The following is a 16,245-nucleotide window of genomic DNA, read 5'->3' as shown; positions in this document are numbered from 1 at the left end:
AACAGACCTAGAGAAAAAAACACTCTCAAGGCTGCTTGCAAGAGCACTCCTTGTCCCACCACTAATCAGGCAATAGGGTAAAGTCCATTCTTTTAAAGCTACACAGTATATATGCTGGGGTTAAAAATATTTTCACAAAATTTTTCTAACAAAAGAACATTATATTAGATTCACAAGCATGTTAGCTCTCTCCCACTGTTTAAAACCTACCTTTAAGTATTAAATTTTTAATTTTACTTATTTAGGAAAAATTACATAATTCTTCATAGCACAGTTTAAAAATAACTCCACTATTAATGCAGGCCCTTTATTTAATCACAGGCTAATTTACTCCTGACAGAAAGTAAATTCCACTATTTTCTGTGAGGCTTTATGAAATTGCCATCATTTTTAATTAATTCTTAATTAAAATATATTACACCACAGCTTCTACCCATCTCTCTTGATATTCTAACATAATCAATTCAAGACCATTTACATATCATTAATTAAAAGCCTTCCTCTCTCATCCTTAAAATCATAATGAGGCTCTATTTCTCATTAGCAGCCTTTAAGGGATAAAATAACAATAGAGTCAAGAATGAATGGTAATTTTTAAAAATAATAATTTATATCTTTATATATATATATAGTGGACAGTGCTATTTTCAAAATTTCTCAGCTTTGGGGAATTGTTGAATTCTTTCTGTATGTTTTTTAACAACATAGAACAACAACTGGCTATACTTTGAAACTAACCTTCAAATAAGATAAAAATAAATAAGAAATAGTAGCATCTTTGAAACTGGGAAAAACCAGACCGATTTCTGAATCTGGACAATAAGTCTTACCATGAATGCTACAAACAAGTAAGTTACTATAAAGTAAAAAGAAGACAATTAACATTTCCTTGTTTTCATTTCTATTTTGTTAAAACTTGTCCTAAATTTTCAGAAGTGATATCTAAACTGTCTGTAGGAATCCTTTGCTTTTAAAAGGATTCTTTCTTTCAACTAAAAGAGCCCATTGTTAATACCTCTTAAATCTTAAGATGTAATTAGAAAACTATAATTGAAATTTCTATCTCTATGCATTTCTTACTAGCTTACCACTGTCAGAATGAGGTATCTGTGGTTACATGAAGAACTGAAACAGAGAGGCAAGTAGGAAGTTCTAAAATTAAACTCCAGAGCTGTGATATGTTTTACACATTCTTAAATGAGCTGTGATATATGCTGGTACTATAAAAAGTTATCATTTATTGGTAATGAAAGGTAAAAATTAACCACCTATTCAATGATTTTACCTCTTCTAGAGGCTTTTTAAAGCCATATACAGCTTGAGAGAAGATTTACAGCAGCTCGTGACTTCTAACCCACTGTTTTCAATATTTTGGCTGTAAGTTACAAAATTAATATAACTCCAGCTATGACTACTTTTATGATTAGTGTAAAATAAAATTTCATTGCTTTTCTTTCGCTTTGAGCAACTGCAGTGGTATTGCCTTCTGCAATACTACAAAAAAAATGACTTAAACCTTATGACTGAATTAAACCTTAATTTGTTACATTACTCAGAGTTTATTATTCACAATTATATTTCAAAGCCAAACTATGAACACAAATAGGGACCAAGTGAGTAACAAAATGTGACCAAAAAAATAATGCCACATAATAGAGGCAAAATAAAATCAGACTCATGTCTTGGAAATTTTATGCAGACTTATTGTCACCAGCATTAACTATATCTAGGTGCTTCATATCAGGCAAATCAGATTTATATCACTGTCTTCTGTCAAATGCAGGTGCTCCACCACAACTTGTCAAGACAGCCTGTCTGAATCTTCACACGTCAGACAGAATCACAGCACTTGGTGTTTTGGTCTGTTGACAGCAATTTATTTTGATGTGTTGTCACAATATGGAATTCTTCAATGCTCTGCACCATGGTGCCAGTAAGTCCCACTATACTTTTTTCTACTGCCAGATGCTACAGGTTTAGTAACGGGAGAAGGCAAAGTTTTGCCTTACTTTTAAAACCGCTTTTTTAAAGCTCTAAGCACTTAATTTACAAGTGCAGAGGAGCACTAAACAGAAGAAAGTATTTCATTCCTTAATCTCAGCATCCAACATCCTGTTTAACACCACAACCAACCTGGGTGAAGCAAAGCCAGCCAGCCTGCTAGGAACAAACAGGGACTTAAAAAAACCTTTAAGTCGGGTTTCCCTGGTGGCGCAGTGGTTGGGAGTCTGCCTGCTAAGGCGGGGGGCGCGGGTTCGTGCCCCGGTCCCGGAGGGTCCTACATGCCGCGGAGCAGCCGGGCCCGTGAGCCGTGGCCGTTGGGCCTGCGTCGTCTGGACCCTGTGCTCCGCAACGGTAGAGGCCGCAGCGGTGAGAGGCCCGCGTACCGCAAAAAAAAATAAAAATAAAAAAATCCTTTAAGTCAAAAATCAGAGTAGTCCATCCTGAGGCTAAACAATAGCTTGGGCTACACATCCAGTATGGTCGATTGTTTTTCAGCTCTTTCACAGGGCTAGTTTCAATCCCACAGTAAAAACTTCAATTCTGTACAGTTGCAAGCATTTATTATGTAACTATGTGTAAAGCCAGGCACTAGGGGATACTGAAGAATGAGATGAATGGAAATAAATTTCTTTTGGGTTTTTTAAAATACATTTTCCAGAAATCTGTACAAATTCCACATTACTACTCCACGGAGTAGTAATATAAAATACAACTTACACAGGAAATACAAAAAAGACAACTAATTAAATGTGCAGGAAAAAAAAGTTAATAGTCACAAAAAAGCTCAGAGAAGTGTTAAACTTTGTAATCTTTTCCTATCCTATTTTTTTTAATATATAAATTTATTTATTTTTAGCTACATTGGGTCTTCGTTGCTGCAAGTGGGCTTTCTCTAGTTGCAGCAAGCGGGGGCTGCTCTTCGTTGCGGTGCACGGTCTTCTCATTGTGGTGGCTTCTCTTTGTGGAGAAGCACGGGCTCTAGGCGCGCAGGCTTCAGTAGTTATGGCTCGTGGCCTCTAGAGCGCCGGCTCAGTAGTTGTGGCTCACGGGCTTAGTTGCTCCCCGGAATGTGGGATCTTCCCGGACTAGGGCTCCAACCTGTGTCCCCTGCATTGGCAGGCGGATTCTTAACCACTGCACCACCAGGTAAGCCCTCCTATCCTATTTTATATTTTAATCTTGCATATTAATAGCTTCTACATAAAATCAATTTAAAAACAAACAGTACAGGGTTATACTAGATAAATACTTCCATTTATAAATAAAGATTTCTCAATATCTACATCTAAATCCTTTTCTTATAAGCAAGAAAGATATCAATAGTGTGTGAATGTTTCCTGTTTCCACAGAGTTCAATTGTTACGGATAGAGTCAAAATTTTTAAATTAAAAATCAAAGACCAACATTCTCTTGAAAATTTAAAAAGTAAAGAATTAGCTTTAGATTTGGAATTATATATTGGAAAATTCAGGATTAAAAATTTTCTTGTCAAAATAGTAACATTTTAAACAAGCAAGTAGTGTTGGTAACGGATCCAAATAATAAAATTCCTCTTTGAAAAAAGAGTGAACCACAAGTCAACTTAAAACTAAACCAGTATGGCTATGTAACAACAAGCATGTAAAGCTCATTTTCAAACTTCATAACTTAACTATAAGAAATGTTTTTATATTTATGAGCAGGGACTCTGGTAACACTTATCATCTACAGCTGGTACACACTATAGTCATAAGAACTTATCTCCAAAGAATTCCACTATAATTTTTTTAATATAACAATGCTGTATCTTCTCTGTGAGGTAAGTTGGCAGTAGACAAAATGGTATTCTTTTTAATTTTATATAATAAAAAATAACACAAAAGTTATTACAGTGAGTCAGAATCAAAGCTGAACAAAGATTCCCAAGCTTAAAATGATTCCATTAAATTATACTCTATGAGTTCTTAAATTAGATCAGTCCAATAGGTCTGCCTTTTGGCACAAGTCTAGAAGGCACCATTCACACAGTATTTTATAAACGGTGCAACCTGTTGTTGTACAACTCAACAAACCTGAATCTAAAGATAGCCTCAATGAAGTTACTCTGTGTGTGTGTGTGTGTGTGTGTGTGTGTGTGTGTGTGTGTGTGTGTGTGTGTATTCCTTCCAGAAAAAGGTCTATCTCTGGCACAAACCCTAGTCTCTTCTATAAGGTTATATCATCACATAAATCACAAGTATCCTCTAGTCCACCTCCAAGATCTCTAGGAAAATAAAGATTCGAATAGTGTTAAAGTGTGGGACACAAACACTCTTCATGAAAATAAGTTGCAGGGTGACTTTTACCTAGTAAATAAATATGACAAGTAAACAATAGATGTATATGATTCAATATGTGTTGTATTCAGAATGCATGTCTAATTTACTCTAAAGAAACCAATCACACTGACACCACAAAACTACCTACATGTAGCCTTTATAGACTGGCACTAATAACACCAGCCAACACAAAACAATTCTTTAGTTTCATGACTGATTTTTACAAAGAATGGAAAGTTAAGTGAAAAATGTTGATTAAAAAAATAGCCTGTCATTTAATGGGTGAAGAGCAGCTACACATGCACAGATATATTAACCTGCAGAAAAATGAAACTACATGAGAATCCTGGTTTTCTCCCCCAAAACAGTAAGAAAACCCCAATCATCTGATAATCCAAAAAAATGAGACACTACAAGAAGACAGAGAATAAGAGAGCTGAGATTCTATTTCAAAGACGATTTGGCAAAGATCATGGAGGGAGAAAGAAGGGAGAGATGGGGGGAAGGACTAAAAATTTGAGGACACTGATAACCCTATGCCCAGTGAAAAACAGCACAATAAAAATAGAACTAACTGCACTATGAGTTCTAAACTTTATCCCAGTTCTGCAAGTTATTTAGGCAAGTGACCTTTGGTAAATCCCTTACTTAGGCTTTCTAATCCCCAATTTCCGAACTTGTAAAACAAGAATAATACATGTCCCACCTACATCAGAGGTTGTTATGAGGATTTAATACATTATGTAAAAGCACTTTGAATAGTATAAAAGCACTATAAAATAGTCAAGGACAACTTAAGATTAATGAAAAGCAAATATCACTTTTAGATCTCCCAGTTCAAGAGAGCAGACTGAGCTCATGTGTTTAACCTCCCCTCTTCCCTTCCAAATTTCCATTGATAGAACAGTAAAGGGTATAAATCCATTGAGAAGGGGGCAGGGGCTGCAGCAGACCAAATTTTGATAAATTTCTGGAAGACAGATAGCAAATGAGACTATACTGACATATACACCATAGTGGAGGAGACCCAAATTAAACAATGAGAAAGAGTTGCAATAGAAGCAGGAGCCAGTTTCACCAGCAAAGACTGGGAGATGCCACAAGCTTGGAGAGAGGACAGCAACAGGAAATGGGGCACTAAATTAAAAAAAGGCTTAGAAGCACCTGGACCATTTGGTCCCTCCCCATACTTTCCATACACTACCCAGCCACTTCAAAGAATATCATTTGCTGCTAGGATAAAGCCAGACAACTATTCTCCAAAAATAACTAAAACATAAAATTAAAAGTAGAACAAATAGAGGAGGAGATACTATCTCATATAATGAAAGTCAAGAAATACAATCTGATAGTGATGGCCTCAAAATTGAAGAATATTATTTATTTTATGAAAATAACCCATACCAGAAGTAAAATTAATACTATAACAAAACTAGACAGTAAGAGGAGAAAAGGAGGTAGGAGATAGTATATATAAAGCAAATTCCTCACCATAGAAAAACTATATACACAGTTAAAACATGCAGTTTAAATTTACAGTGGGTAGCTAGCACAAAAACAAAAAACAGTAAGATAAAATGCACTCTCCTCTGAATAGTGAGACTATAGGAAAGAAAGAAGAAGCTACAGAACTTTTTTCAACTGTGAAAGGGGAATACTTTTATATTAAAATTACTTGCTAACTCCTTGAAAAAGATTCTTTTCAAAATGGATTGACCCAGAAAGTTAGCCTGAGGCACATAAAATCTGACTACCTACTCTGATATCTTTCAAACTTTAGGAAAAAAACAGACATAATTCGTCAGATGCTGAGAAGAAATTATCTTCCTAAGCACACAAGTAAGGAAAAAGGAATGGAACTGAGAAATAAGGAAGATTTTATCTTTCAGCATTTTGATAAAAGATGAGTCAGAAATGAGGGGCTATAATTCCCTAATCCTTCAGGTTGAAGAATGGCAATTGGGAACAGTGTTTTCAACCTCAAATTCCTATTCTGGAAGTTGTTAATCACCTTGAATGGTGGATGGCTTAATTATATAAGGACCACGTTAATGTCTCAAAGGAGGGAGAGTGATCTGATAGGAGGTTTTAATTTAAAACACTCTTCATAAAATTAAAAATGAATGCCAACGGACTATAATCTGTGCCTCTGTGCAGAAGTAAAAGGCCAATATAGCTATAAGAATACAGTGTGATCAATTGGGCTTTGAGGCCAAATGATCCAGTACTAGTCAATAATCATGAGTGTTATTCATAAGAGAGTCAAAAGGAAGTAGCCTCTATTTGTTTCAGCTAGTAGATCTTTCTATAGGTTATTTTCAGACAGAAGAACTGCTTATATCTGTGAAAGAATAACATTTTCAGACTATTCATGCCCTCTGGAATTACTCTATAGAACGAAATATCCTGGGATCCAAGTATTTCTAGGTTACAGCACTAATCTTAAAAAGAACAGCATAGTTTGGGAAAATTTGGACCCATTCTGTTCAGTTCTTGAGTTTTACTAGCAATTTAGCATTCAAAAAAAGGGAGATGGAACAAGTTCAATTCCATATAAAGTTAAAAGTTAACAAGGGTAATAGGTCTTTTCAAAGTATACGAAAGTACAATAACTAGAGGGACAGCAAGGTCAAACATGAAAATGTCCATCTTTGGGGGGAAAATACTATCTGCTACCTTTGATCCTTTCATGGTTTTCTAGGATCCAGGACCACTACTGACAAGTGTGTTTGTCTTACTTGTTGGACTCTATAGCAGCTCCTGTCCAAAAGAATTATAATATAATCTATGTCATTTTAAATTTCTAATAGCCAAATTTTAAAAAAGCAAAAGGAAACAGATAAAATTAATTTTAATAATATTTTAATTTGATATATCCAAAATATTATCATTTCAACATGCAATGAAACTTTTTAAAAAACTATTAATGAGATATTTTATATTGTTCTCAGTCTTTGTCTTTCAGTATTTTACATGTACAGCACATCTCAATTCTAATAAGCCACATTTTAAGTGCTCAACAGCCACAAGTTGCTAGTGGCTGAGACACTCTCATTTGAGAAGTTCTCCTTTCAACTGACTGGCATGACTTAACAGGAGCAAAGGACTCTCAGTTTCCAAGTCAACTGCAGTTTCCTAATACCATATAAGATCAAGCAGAAGCCTTCTAGTTGTAGTGTATGAAGACTTGACCTCCATTCAAAGAACCCACTTGACTGGTGGAACAGATGCACTTGTTTGCCCCACCCCTTACTGAAACCGTACTCAAAGACAATAAAAGGACAGGGGGACCACATAAATCTGAAAGAATTAAGAGCAGAGAACAGACAAGGACCCACTTTGTTCCCATATCATTAGCAATCAGACTTACACATCTCCTCCACTTTTTTCTCTCTCACTTTCCAGCCAGGAAATTGGTGGAAACTTCTCAGGAGAACTGCCAAAGAGACAAAGATTTGACAGCTGGACGTCCACATACCAAACATATCACCCTATGGTGAAGACTATTAAAACCAAGAAGCTCCACTCACACACGTTGAGTTTTCATCAGCTTTAAAGTGCCCGAAGCTTAAATATTCTTCTATTCGCTAGCATTTACTAAGAGTCTACTATGTGCCAGGCACTGTTCTAAGCACTGGGGATACAGCAGTGAACAAAACAAAGTTTCTCTCCCTCTCTCAAGGAGCTTACATTCTAAAAGGGAAACAGACAATAAACAAATGCAAAATATAGACCAGAAGTAGAAATAAAACAGACAAGGGGTATAGAGTATAATGGGAGGGGGGAGAAGGGATGCTGTTTTAACCAGGAAGGTCAGTGATTTGAGCAGAGGCCAGAAAAGAGGGAGAAAACCACACAGATATCTGGGCAAAGAATCTTCTAGGCAGAGAGAAGAGCAAGTATAAAATCCCTGAAAGGAGAGTACATTTGGCCTACTGGAGGAACACAAAGGGGCCAGTTCAGCTGGAGCAAAATGAGTGGCACAGGATGAAGGGGGGTAACATTAGAGAGAAGTGGACCAAAAGACAGGCCTTGAAGACTATAGTTAAGGACTGAATTTTTATTTCAGGTGAAATGGTAAGCCATGAGAAGAAGTGACTTATGCTTTAAAAGAATCACTTTACCAGTTGTGAGAAGAAATGACTTGTAGGGCAGCATGGGTGGAAGCAGAGAGGTCACTTAGGAGGCTACTGGAATAGTCCAAGCAAGACATAAAGGTAGCTTGATAAAGGGAGGAAGAAGTGAGAAGTGGTGAGATTTGGGTTATTCTTTTGTCTTTGTTTTAATAATTTCAGTTATTTTAAAAATAGCAAAAATAAAAACAGTACAAAAAGCACCCATATATCCTTTACCAGATTCACCTATTTACCTGTTGTCAACATTTTATTCCTTTGTCAAGTGTGCGTGCACACATACAAGTTTATACACACATATTTCTGAACCTTTTGAGGGTAAGTTACATATATCATGGCCCTTTATCCCTAAACACTTCGGTACTTCTTAAAAATGCAACATGCTGGGCTTCCCTGGTGACGCAGTGGTTGAGAGTCCGCCTGCAGATGCAGGAGACACGGGTTCGTGCCCCAGTCCGGGAAGATCCCACATGCCGCGGAGTGGCTGGGCCCGTGAGCCATGGCCGCTGAGCCTGTGCATCCAGAGCCTGTGCTCCGCAACGGGAGAGGCCACAACAGTGAGAGGCCCGCATACCGCAAAAAAAAAAGCAACATTCTCTTACATAATCACAGTACAGTTATCAACTTCAGTAAATTTAACATGATACAACACTTCTATCTAATTTATCAACTAACCCAATAATGTCCTAGCATTTTATCCCCTCCATTTCAGGATCCAGTCTAGGATTGGATACTGTATTTAGTGTCAATCTCTTTAGGTTCCTTTAATCTGGAACATTTCCAGAACATTTATGACATTAACATTTTTAAAGAATAAAGTCCTCTCCCCCCATTTTAAAATTAGAATGTTTCTCATGTTGGATTTATCTGGTATTTCCTCATGATTAGATTCAGGTTATGTACTCTCAGTGATACACAGGCGATGTTGTGATCTTCTCAGGGTATCACATCTGGAGGCACAGAATGCCCATCTGTCCCTCCCTGGTACTGTTAATTTGATCACCTGGTCAAGGTACTGTCTGATTTCTACATTGTACCATTAATATTACTTTTTTCCCTTGCCACTGGATATTTAAGACCACACGGATATTCTACTCCTTAACAAAATTTCCCCCTGTATTTAGAATTTGTTGAGCTTCCTTGCCTGATCCAGTCCTAACCATGATGACTGCAAAATGATGATTTTTCCAACTCCAGCATTCTTTCCCCATTTACTTACTGGCCTCTGCATTCTATTGTAAGAGCCCTACCTCTTCACCCATTTATTTACCTGTCTGTCTTTCTATTACCAGTTTGAATTCATGAATTTTTATTTTTTCCAATGGTTCTACAATTCATTACCGTACTTAACTATTTTGTTGCTCAAGCTGTCCCAGATTTGGCAAGTGGGAACTTTTCAAACTGGCTCCTATGTCCTTGTGATATGTCTCCATCATCTTTTTTTAGCACTTCCCTACCTCTTGGCATAACAAAATGTTCCAGGATCATCTTGTACCTACCCTGCCCCATCCTGGAATCATCCATTTCTCCAAGGTGCTTAGTTCTTTTAAGAGGGAATGGTACTAGAAACTAAGACCTGGGTACTAGTTGTGCACACTGCTACTGGGATATCTTTGTTTCTTGTCCCTTTTATACTCTAATTAAAGGACCAACTGATCTTGCTGATGGAGTGAATATGGGCTATAAGAGAAAAAGAAAAATCAGTGGTGACTCCAGAGCTTCTGGCTTGAGCTACCAGATGAGTGATGTTGGCCTACATTAAAATGAGGAAGAAAAAGTTTACAGAGGAAAATCAAGAATTCCATTTTGGATGTGCTGATCTTGGAATCTTATTAGATATCCAAGTGGAGATATTCAGCAGGAAATTGGAAGAGTCCAGAATTCAGGAGATAAGCTCAAGATGGTGATATAAATTTGGGAAACATCAGCATATTAATATTTAAAATCATGGGACTAAATGAATGAACAGACAGGGATCACCAGACACTTGAGAAACGCCTCTAACATAAAAGGCAGACCAAACTAAACAGATAAATATATAATCCAGAAGAAAAAGAGACAATGCATGTAGCAGATGAAAACTTAATGGAAAAAGAAAATCTAAAATATCCTCAGTAATATCCCTAGAGATAGAAAACCTGTATCTGTGAAACGAAAGAAGGAAACGAAGAAAAGAATCAGTCCAAAGCCATTAGGCAGGGGTGAGCAAGGCAGATGTCTGGAGGGAAGCGGGGAAGGAAGCACACCTAATGCAGGGTTGGCAGATCCCAAAAGGGGGCTTGGAGAGTATCTGCACAGTCACCAGTGGTGACCTAGTGTCGGCTGTGGGAGCCTGAATAGGGTGAAGAGAACATTCACGGGGGTGAGCGAGCAGTGAACCATCCTAGGGTACTAGAGCCTAAGAAGGGTAAGGAAGTCATCCCAGCAGATGGTGAAGGCATTAAACTGGGGAGAAGAGGCAAGCCGTGACAGGAAGTTAGTTACAGTCAGGGAGGACTGATCTTCTAATAATTGAGTATATTGAATTAATGGAAGCCAGGTTTCTCACCGTCAAAGAAGGGAGTTACAAACATGAAACAGGAGAAAATTAAAACTTTGTTGTGTTGAAGTGGATTCATGGGTTTCTTGACAGACAGATAGATAGGTAGACAGGTAGACAGGGATTTAAACTTCTTTTGAAAGTGTGTGTATGTATTGATATGTATATATGCTGTGTGTGTGTGTATTCTCTAGATCTTTGGGGACTCACGAGTAGCAACACTCAATAGCAATGAGCATGTCTTGTTTGCAATTCTTGGTTTCTACACGCCATTCTCCACTAAAAGAAACCTGGGATACTTACAGAATATGGCTGATTCTAGGGCTGGGGCAGGGAAAATACAAGATAAACTTGGAACATCTTGTTGGACCAGAACGTAAGGAACTGCTCAAAGAATAATGAATTCATTTCAAAAAAATACATAAGACAGCTTGAAGGGCTTTGTTAACCATGAGAATTACAGAGACAATGGTTCCAACATTAATGAGTTGCTGACCAAACTGTATTCCTCAGGGCCTCTTGTTATGTAGCAAAAAGAAATCATGATTTGCTTAAACAATCATAGTTGGGGTTTTCGTTATTTGCAACTTACATACATATGTAGGACAGGGGTAGGAGGGATGACTGTAAGCCCTCAAGCCCTTGTATTGACTAGAAGGGTAAGACACTAAATAACTTTGGACTTTGGTTAAGACAAAAATGTATGTTGTGGGGCTTCCCTGGTGGCACAGCGGTTAAGAATCCACCTGCCAATGCAGCGGTTAAGAATCCACCTGCCAATGCAGAACCACAGCTCACCTGCCAATGCAGCCTGCGCTCTAGAGTCCGTGGGCCACAACTACTGAGCCCGCATGCCACAACTACTGAAGCCCGCACACCTAGAGCCCATGCTCTGAAAAGAGAAGCCACCACAATGAGAAGCCTATGCACCGCAACAAAACAGTAGCCCCCGCTCGCCGCAACTAGAGAAAGCCCGCGCACAGCAACAACGCAGCAAAAATAAATAATTAATTTTTAAAAAAATGTATGCTGTGGACATATATACACTACCAAATATAAAACAGATAGTTGTGGGAAGCAGCCGCATAGCACAGGGAGATCAGCTCGGTGCTTTGTGTCCACCTGGAGGGGTGGGATAGGGAGGGTGGGAGGGAGACGCAAGAGGGAGGAGATATGGGGATATATGTATAGCTGATTCACTTTGTTATAAAGCAGAAACTAACACACCATTGTAAAACAATTATACTCCAATAAAGATGTTAAAAAAAAAAGAAATGTATGCTGATACTCACTAAAATAAGAGAAATAGAATGTGAAACTCCTAAGTTTGTACACGGAAAAGAATAAAGCAAACCTAGTCAATTAAGAGTCAAGTAATTAAGACTATATCTGTAATGTTTTCCTCTTTTAAAAAATCTGAAGTAAATATGACTACATGTATAATTTTAATACCTGAGTGTGGGACATGGCTGTTCATTTTATTACTCACTAATTTTCTGTATGCTTTCAATAGTTCATAAAACATATCTAATTTTTAAAGGCCAATTGAGAAGCTACTGGACAGGCCTTCTCCAGCCAAGTAAGATCTGGATCTCATGTTTATCATTTAAATAACGATTTAACCACCAGCTAAGCAAGAGTCTGAGGAATCAATAAAGAGATGGAGGCAATGCTAGCGAGTTTAAGTAGAAGAGGAATTTCGGAAAGATATTACAGAGCTTACAGAATTCCCAGGAGGGCCTGATGCCTATGTAAACTGCAACACCCACATCCTCATGCAAGACTGCTACTAGGCAAGAGAACCACAGCTCACATATTGGGAGCTGAAGATGCCATGTTATGCCCTCCACCATTTGCAACCCATGAAAGTCAATCTCTATGCCAGATCTCCCTTCATTAGGAACAGATTCCACACTGCACCATCTTCTTCACACTTTTCTCTCCCAAACTCAAGTGACTGCATCTGATTGGGTGGGTCTGAATCGCATGCCTGAGCTCTGGTTACAAAGAACATAAAGAAATTGTCTTCTGGCTTGGGGATGCAGAACCAAAAGTAGGATTTTTCCCCATAAAGGACAGATATTCAAAAAGCTGAGTAACTACATATAAAAAAAAATATCCAAAAGTCCACTATAGTCTAAGATCACTGAAAATTGGCCTAAGGGGTCTACTTAACACAGGAAGACACTTAGTAGTAGTCAGGCATAGTCAGAATGAAGATCACAGACCTCACAGGTTCAGAAGGTTACATGTATGGTTTACTGGTTACTATAAAGAGCTACTTATCCCTCCCCTCCACCACCCCCAACACACGCGCACACACACACACACACACACACACACACACACAAAATGCATGTATCTACTCATTCCTGCCCAGCAGCTTAAAATTACATCATAAAATATATTCTTTGAACAAAACTGTCTTTTAAATTATAAATCCCTTGAGAACTGTAAAACATTAACCTAACATCAGTCACGAGTAAGTTACTATAGAGTACTTGTCTCAGAGACAAACACTGAGAAAGTGGAAAGCTTTATAAAAGCAAAGAGAAGGGAGTGGTGATTAGGGAATGTGTACAATTACGCTTTCAGAGGGATAGCACGAAATCAGGAAGCACCTAGAAGAATGAGTGAAGGGAGGTTTAGAATATGGGAAGTCTGAAGACAAGGTTTTCTTACTTCACAAATTAACCCAGGGTTCTACAAAGGTCCAGTAATGCAGAGCTCCAAATGTTGAACTAGAGTTTATCATCTGATAGGATCCCTACACCCAACCTTCGGAGAGTCTGTCATTCCAACATTTCTACTTACAGAGAAAAAATTGCAACCTACTTGAATTGTCCCATTTATCTTTTTAAAAATGTACTGAGTAGACATAAGGAAAACATATAAAGTATATGTATGCTATACTGCTAGTGGGAATGCAAAATGGTGCAGGTGCTGTGCAAAACAGTCTCGCAGTTCCTCAAAGGGTTAAACATAGAGTTACCATATGACCTACCAATTCCACTCCTGGGTATGTACTCAAGAGAAATGAAAACATGTCCACACAAACCTTGAACACAGATGTTCATAGCAGCATTACTGTAACAGCCAAAAAGAGGAAACAACCCAAATATCCATCAGCTGATGAATGAATAAATGAAATATTGTATATCCCTGGAATATTATTCAGCCATAAAAAGAAATGAAGCACTGATACATGTGACAACATGAATGAAACCTGAAAACATTCTACTAAATGAAAGAAGCCAGTCACAAAAGACCACAAATTGTATGATTCTGTTTATGTGAAAGGTGCAGAATAGGCAAATTTATAGAGATGGAAAGGAGATTAGTGGTTGCCTAGGACTGGGGTTTCGGGGGGAAATGGAAAGTAACTGCTAATGAGTATGGGGTTTCCTCTTGGGGTAACAAAGGTGTCCTAAAACCACAGGGATGGTTGCACAACTCTGAGAATAAACCACTGAATTATACACACTTTGTGTGTGAATTGTATGGTGTGTGAATTATCTCAGTAAAATATATGTATGGTACAAAAATAATAAGCAATCATTACCCACTGTACCTGCTCTCTAGTTGAAGACACAGTCTAACATTATCTTTGAAAGAACTCTGGGCGCCACTCTCCAATCCCATCCTTGTCCCTCTCCCTTGATCCCCTTTAGATTTTTATCATATTCATATACAAGTTGAGTTTTACATGTCTTTGAATATTATATAAAAGGAATCATAGTGTATGTACAGTCAGTTCTGCTATAACACAACATATGCTTCTCTAGAATCACTGAGCTATGCAAAATTGTGTAATAAAAACCACAGAGCTTATGGGGGAAAGGGGGTCAATGGTTTTTTAAAAAGGTAGGAATCTAATAAAGAGAGCCAAGTTTTATACATGTTAAATGATTAAGAAATACATAAATACTACAATAAACACAACATACTACGTTGAAAAAGACCTGAAGTTTGCTTAAAGAACTGGGCATTGCAAAGGCTGCAACTTTTGAGTTACTGTCAAATGATGGAAGCAGTTATCTGAAATCAGACAGAAAATTCTAGCACTACATGTTGACGGGATGGGGGTGGCTTGTAACACACTCAGTGAACTGAGTGACGTAGCTGAAAGATGTTTGAGGTGTGTGCATTTTGCGTATTCCTATGTGGCATCTCAGCTGGGTGTAGTTTTCTGCATTCACCTAGTGTTTCTCAAGGACGAAATCACACACAAGCAAACTGAAATTTCCATCATGCCCAAATTATTCCCTAATATATCAATTGCACTGGAACACTCACATTTTCAAAGTAAGCATTACAACAGAACTGACTGTATTCTTTATAATTCTTCTTTCATAAAGTAACCAAGCTTTTTGTTCATTTCTCTATCAGGTTGTCTTTTTCTTAATAAAATGTAGGAGTTCTTTATATATCCTAATATTAATCACTTACAGTGATCTACATTGTAGTATCTTCTCCCACTCTGTGGCTTATACTTTCATTTTCTTTACAGTTTATACTGACGAACAGAATTCTTCACTTTAATGTAACTGAAAGTAACTTAGGGATAATTTATCAACCTTTTCCTTTTAGATGTGATTTTTGTGTTCCGTTTAAAAGAACCTACTATGAGGTCATAGACATTCTATTTTGTCTTCTAAGTTTTAAAGTTTATTCGCCTTTTTCCTTGTTTTTTTTTTATTGAGATGGTAACTGTCTTCAAGAATGTAAAGAACTTAGACTATCCTCAGAAGTACAGTTGCATTACAGCTACAAAGAGAACCAAATGGCTACAAAGAAAATAGCTAGGACCACAGGTTTTTACCAAAAAAATCAGTATCAAGATAAAAAATAATGTAAGAATAACTAATCAAATGTTAGTCCATACCACATCTCCCCATCCAGAAATAAATTTTAAATGAATTGTTTTCCAAAAGTAAAACAGTTATAATCAATCTGCAGTTACAAATTCACCTAATCAGTAAAGTTTATTTGTAACCCTAAAATCAATACTCAGGTACTTTAGAAGTCATTTGCAGATATGTATATGTGCAGAGTGGAGAACATTTTTGAGTTGCCAGATATGCATGTTCTCAGCTGACGTTGAAGAGGGCAATGCTCCACCTTCTTGTTTCAGCTCTCTTCTTGTTTCAGCAAGAGTCCTTTTTGCAGTTTACTTAGTCAATGTTCTCACATTTTTATGCTTTTTTCTGGTGATTTCGTTATTTTATTTGTTTTTGTTTGTTTGGTTGGTTGGTTTTTTCTTTTTGCGGTA

General features: G+C 37.4%; 1 protein-coding gene across 6 annotated transcripts in view; it reads right to left on the bottom strand.

The window, feature by feature from the left end:
* PBX3 (PBX homeobox 3) overlaps positions 1 to 16,245 on the bottom strand; it is a 227,915-nt gene that overhangs the window by 158,575 nt on the left and 53,095 nt on the right. For 3 of the 6 annotated variants that reach the window (XM_073806605.1, XM_073806607.1, XM_073806606.1), the window contains exon 3: positions 7,672 to 7,737. The exons of the other annotated variants lie outside the window; for them this stretch is intronic. In XM_073806605.1, coding sequence (XP_073662706.1) covers positions 7,672 to 7,737 — 66 coding nt within the window. The remainder of the gene's footprint in view (positions 1 to 7,671; positions 7,738 to 16,245) is intronic. 6 annotated transcript variants of the gene reach the window in all.

This window comes from Tursiops truncatus, chromosome 6 (assembly GCF_011762595.2).
Source record: "Tursiops truncatus isolate mTurTru1 chromosome 6, mTurTru1.mat.Y, whole genome shotgun sequence".
NCBI lineage: Eukaryota > Metazoa > Chordata > Mammalia > Artiodactyla > Delphinidae > Tursiops > Tursiops truncatus.
This window is presented reverse-complemented; position numbering and strand designations above follow the sequence as displayed.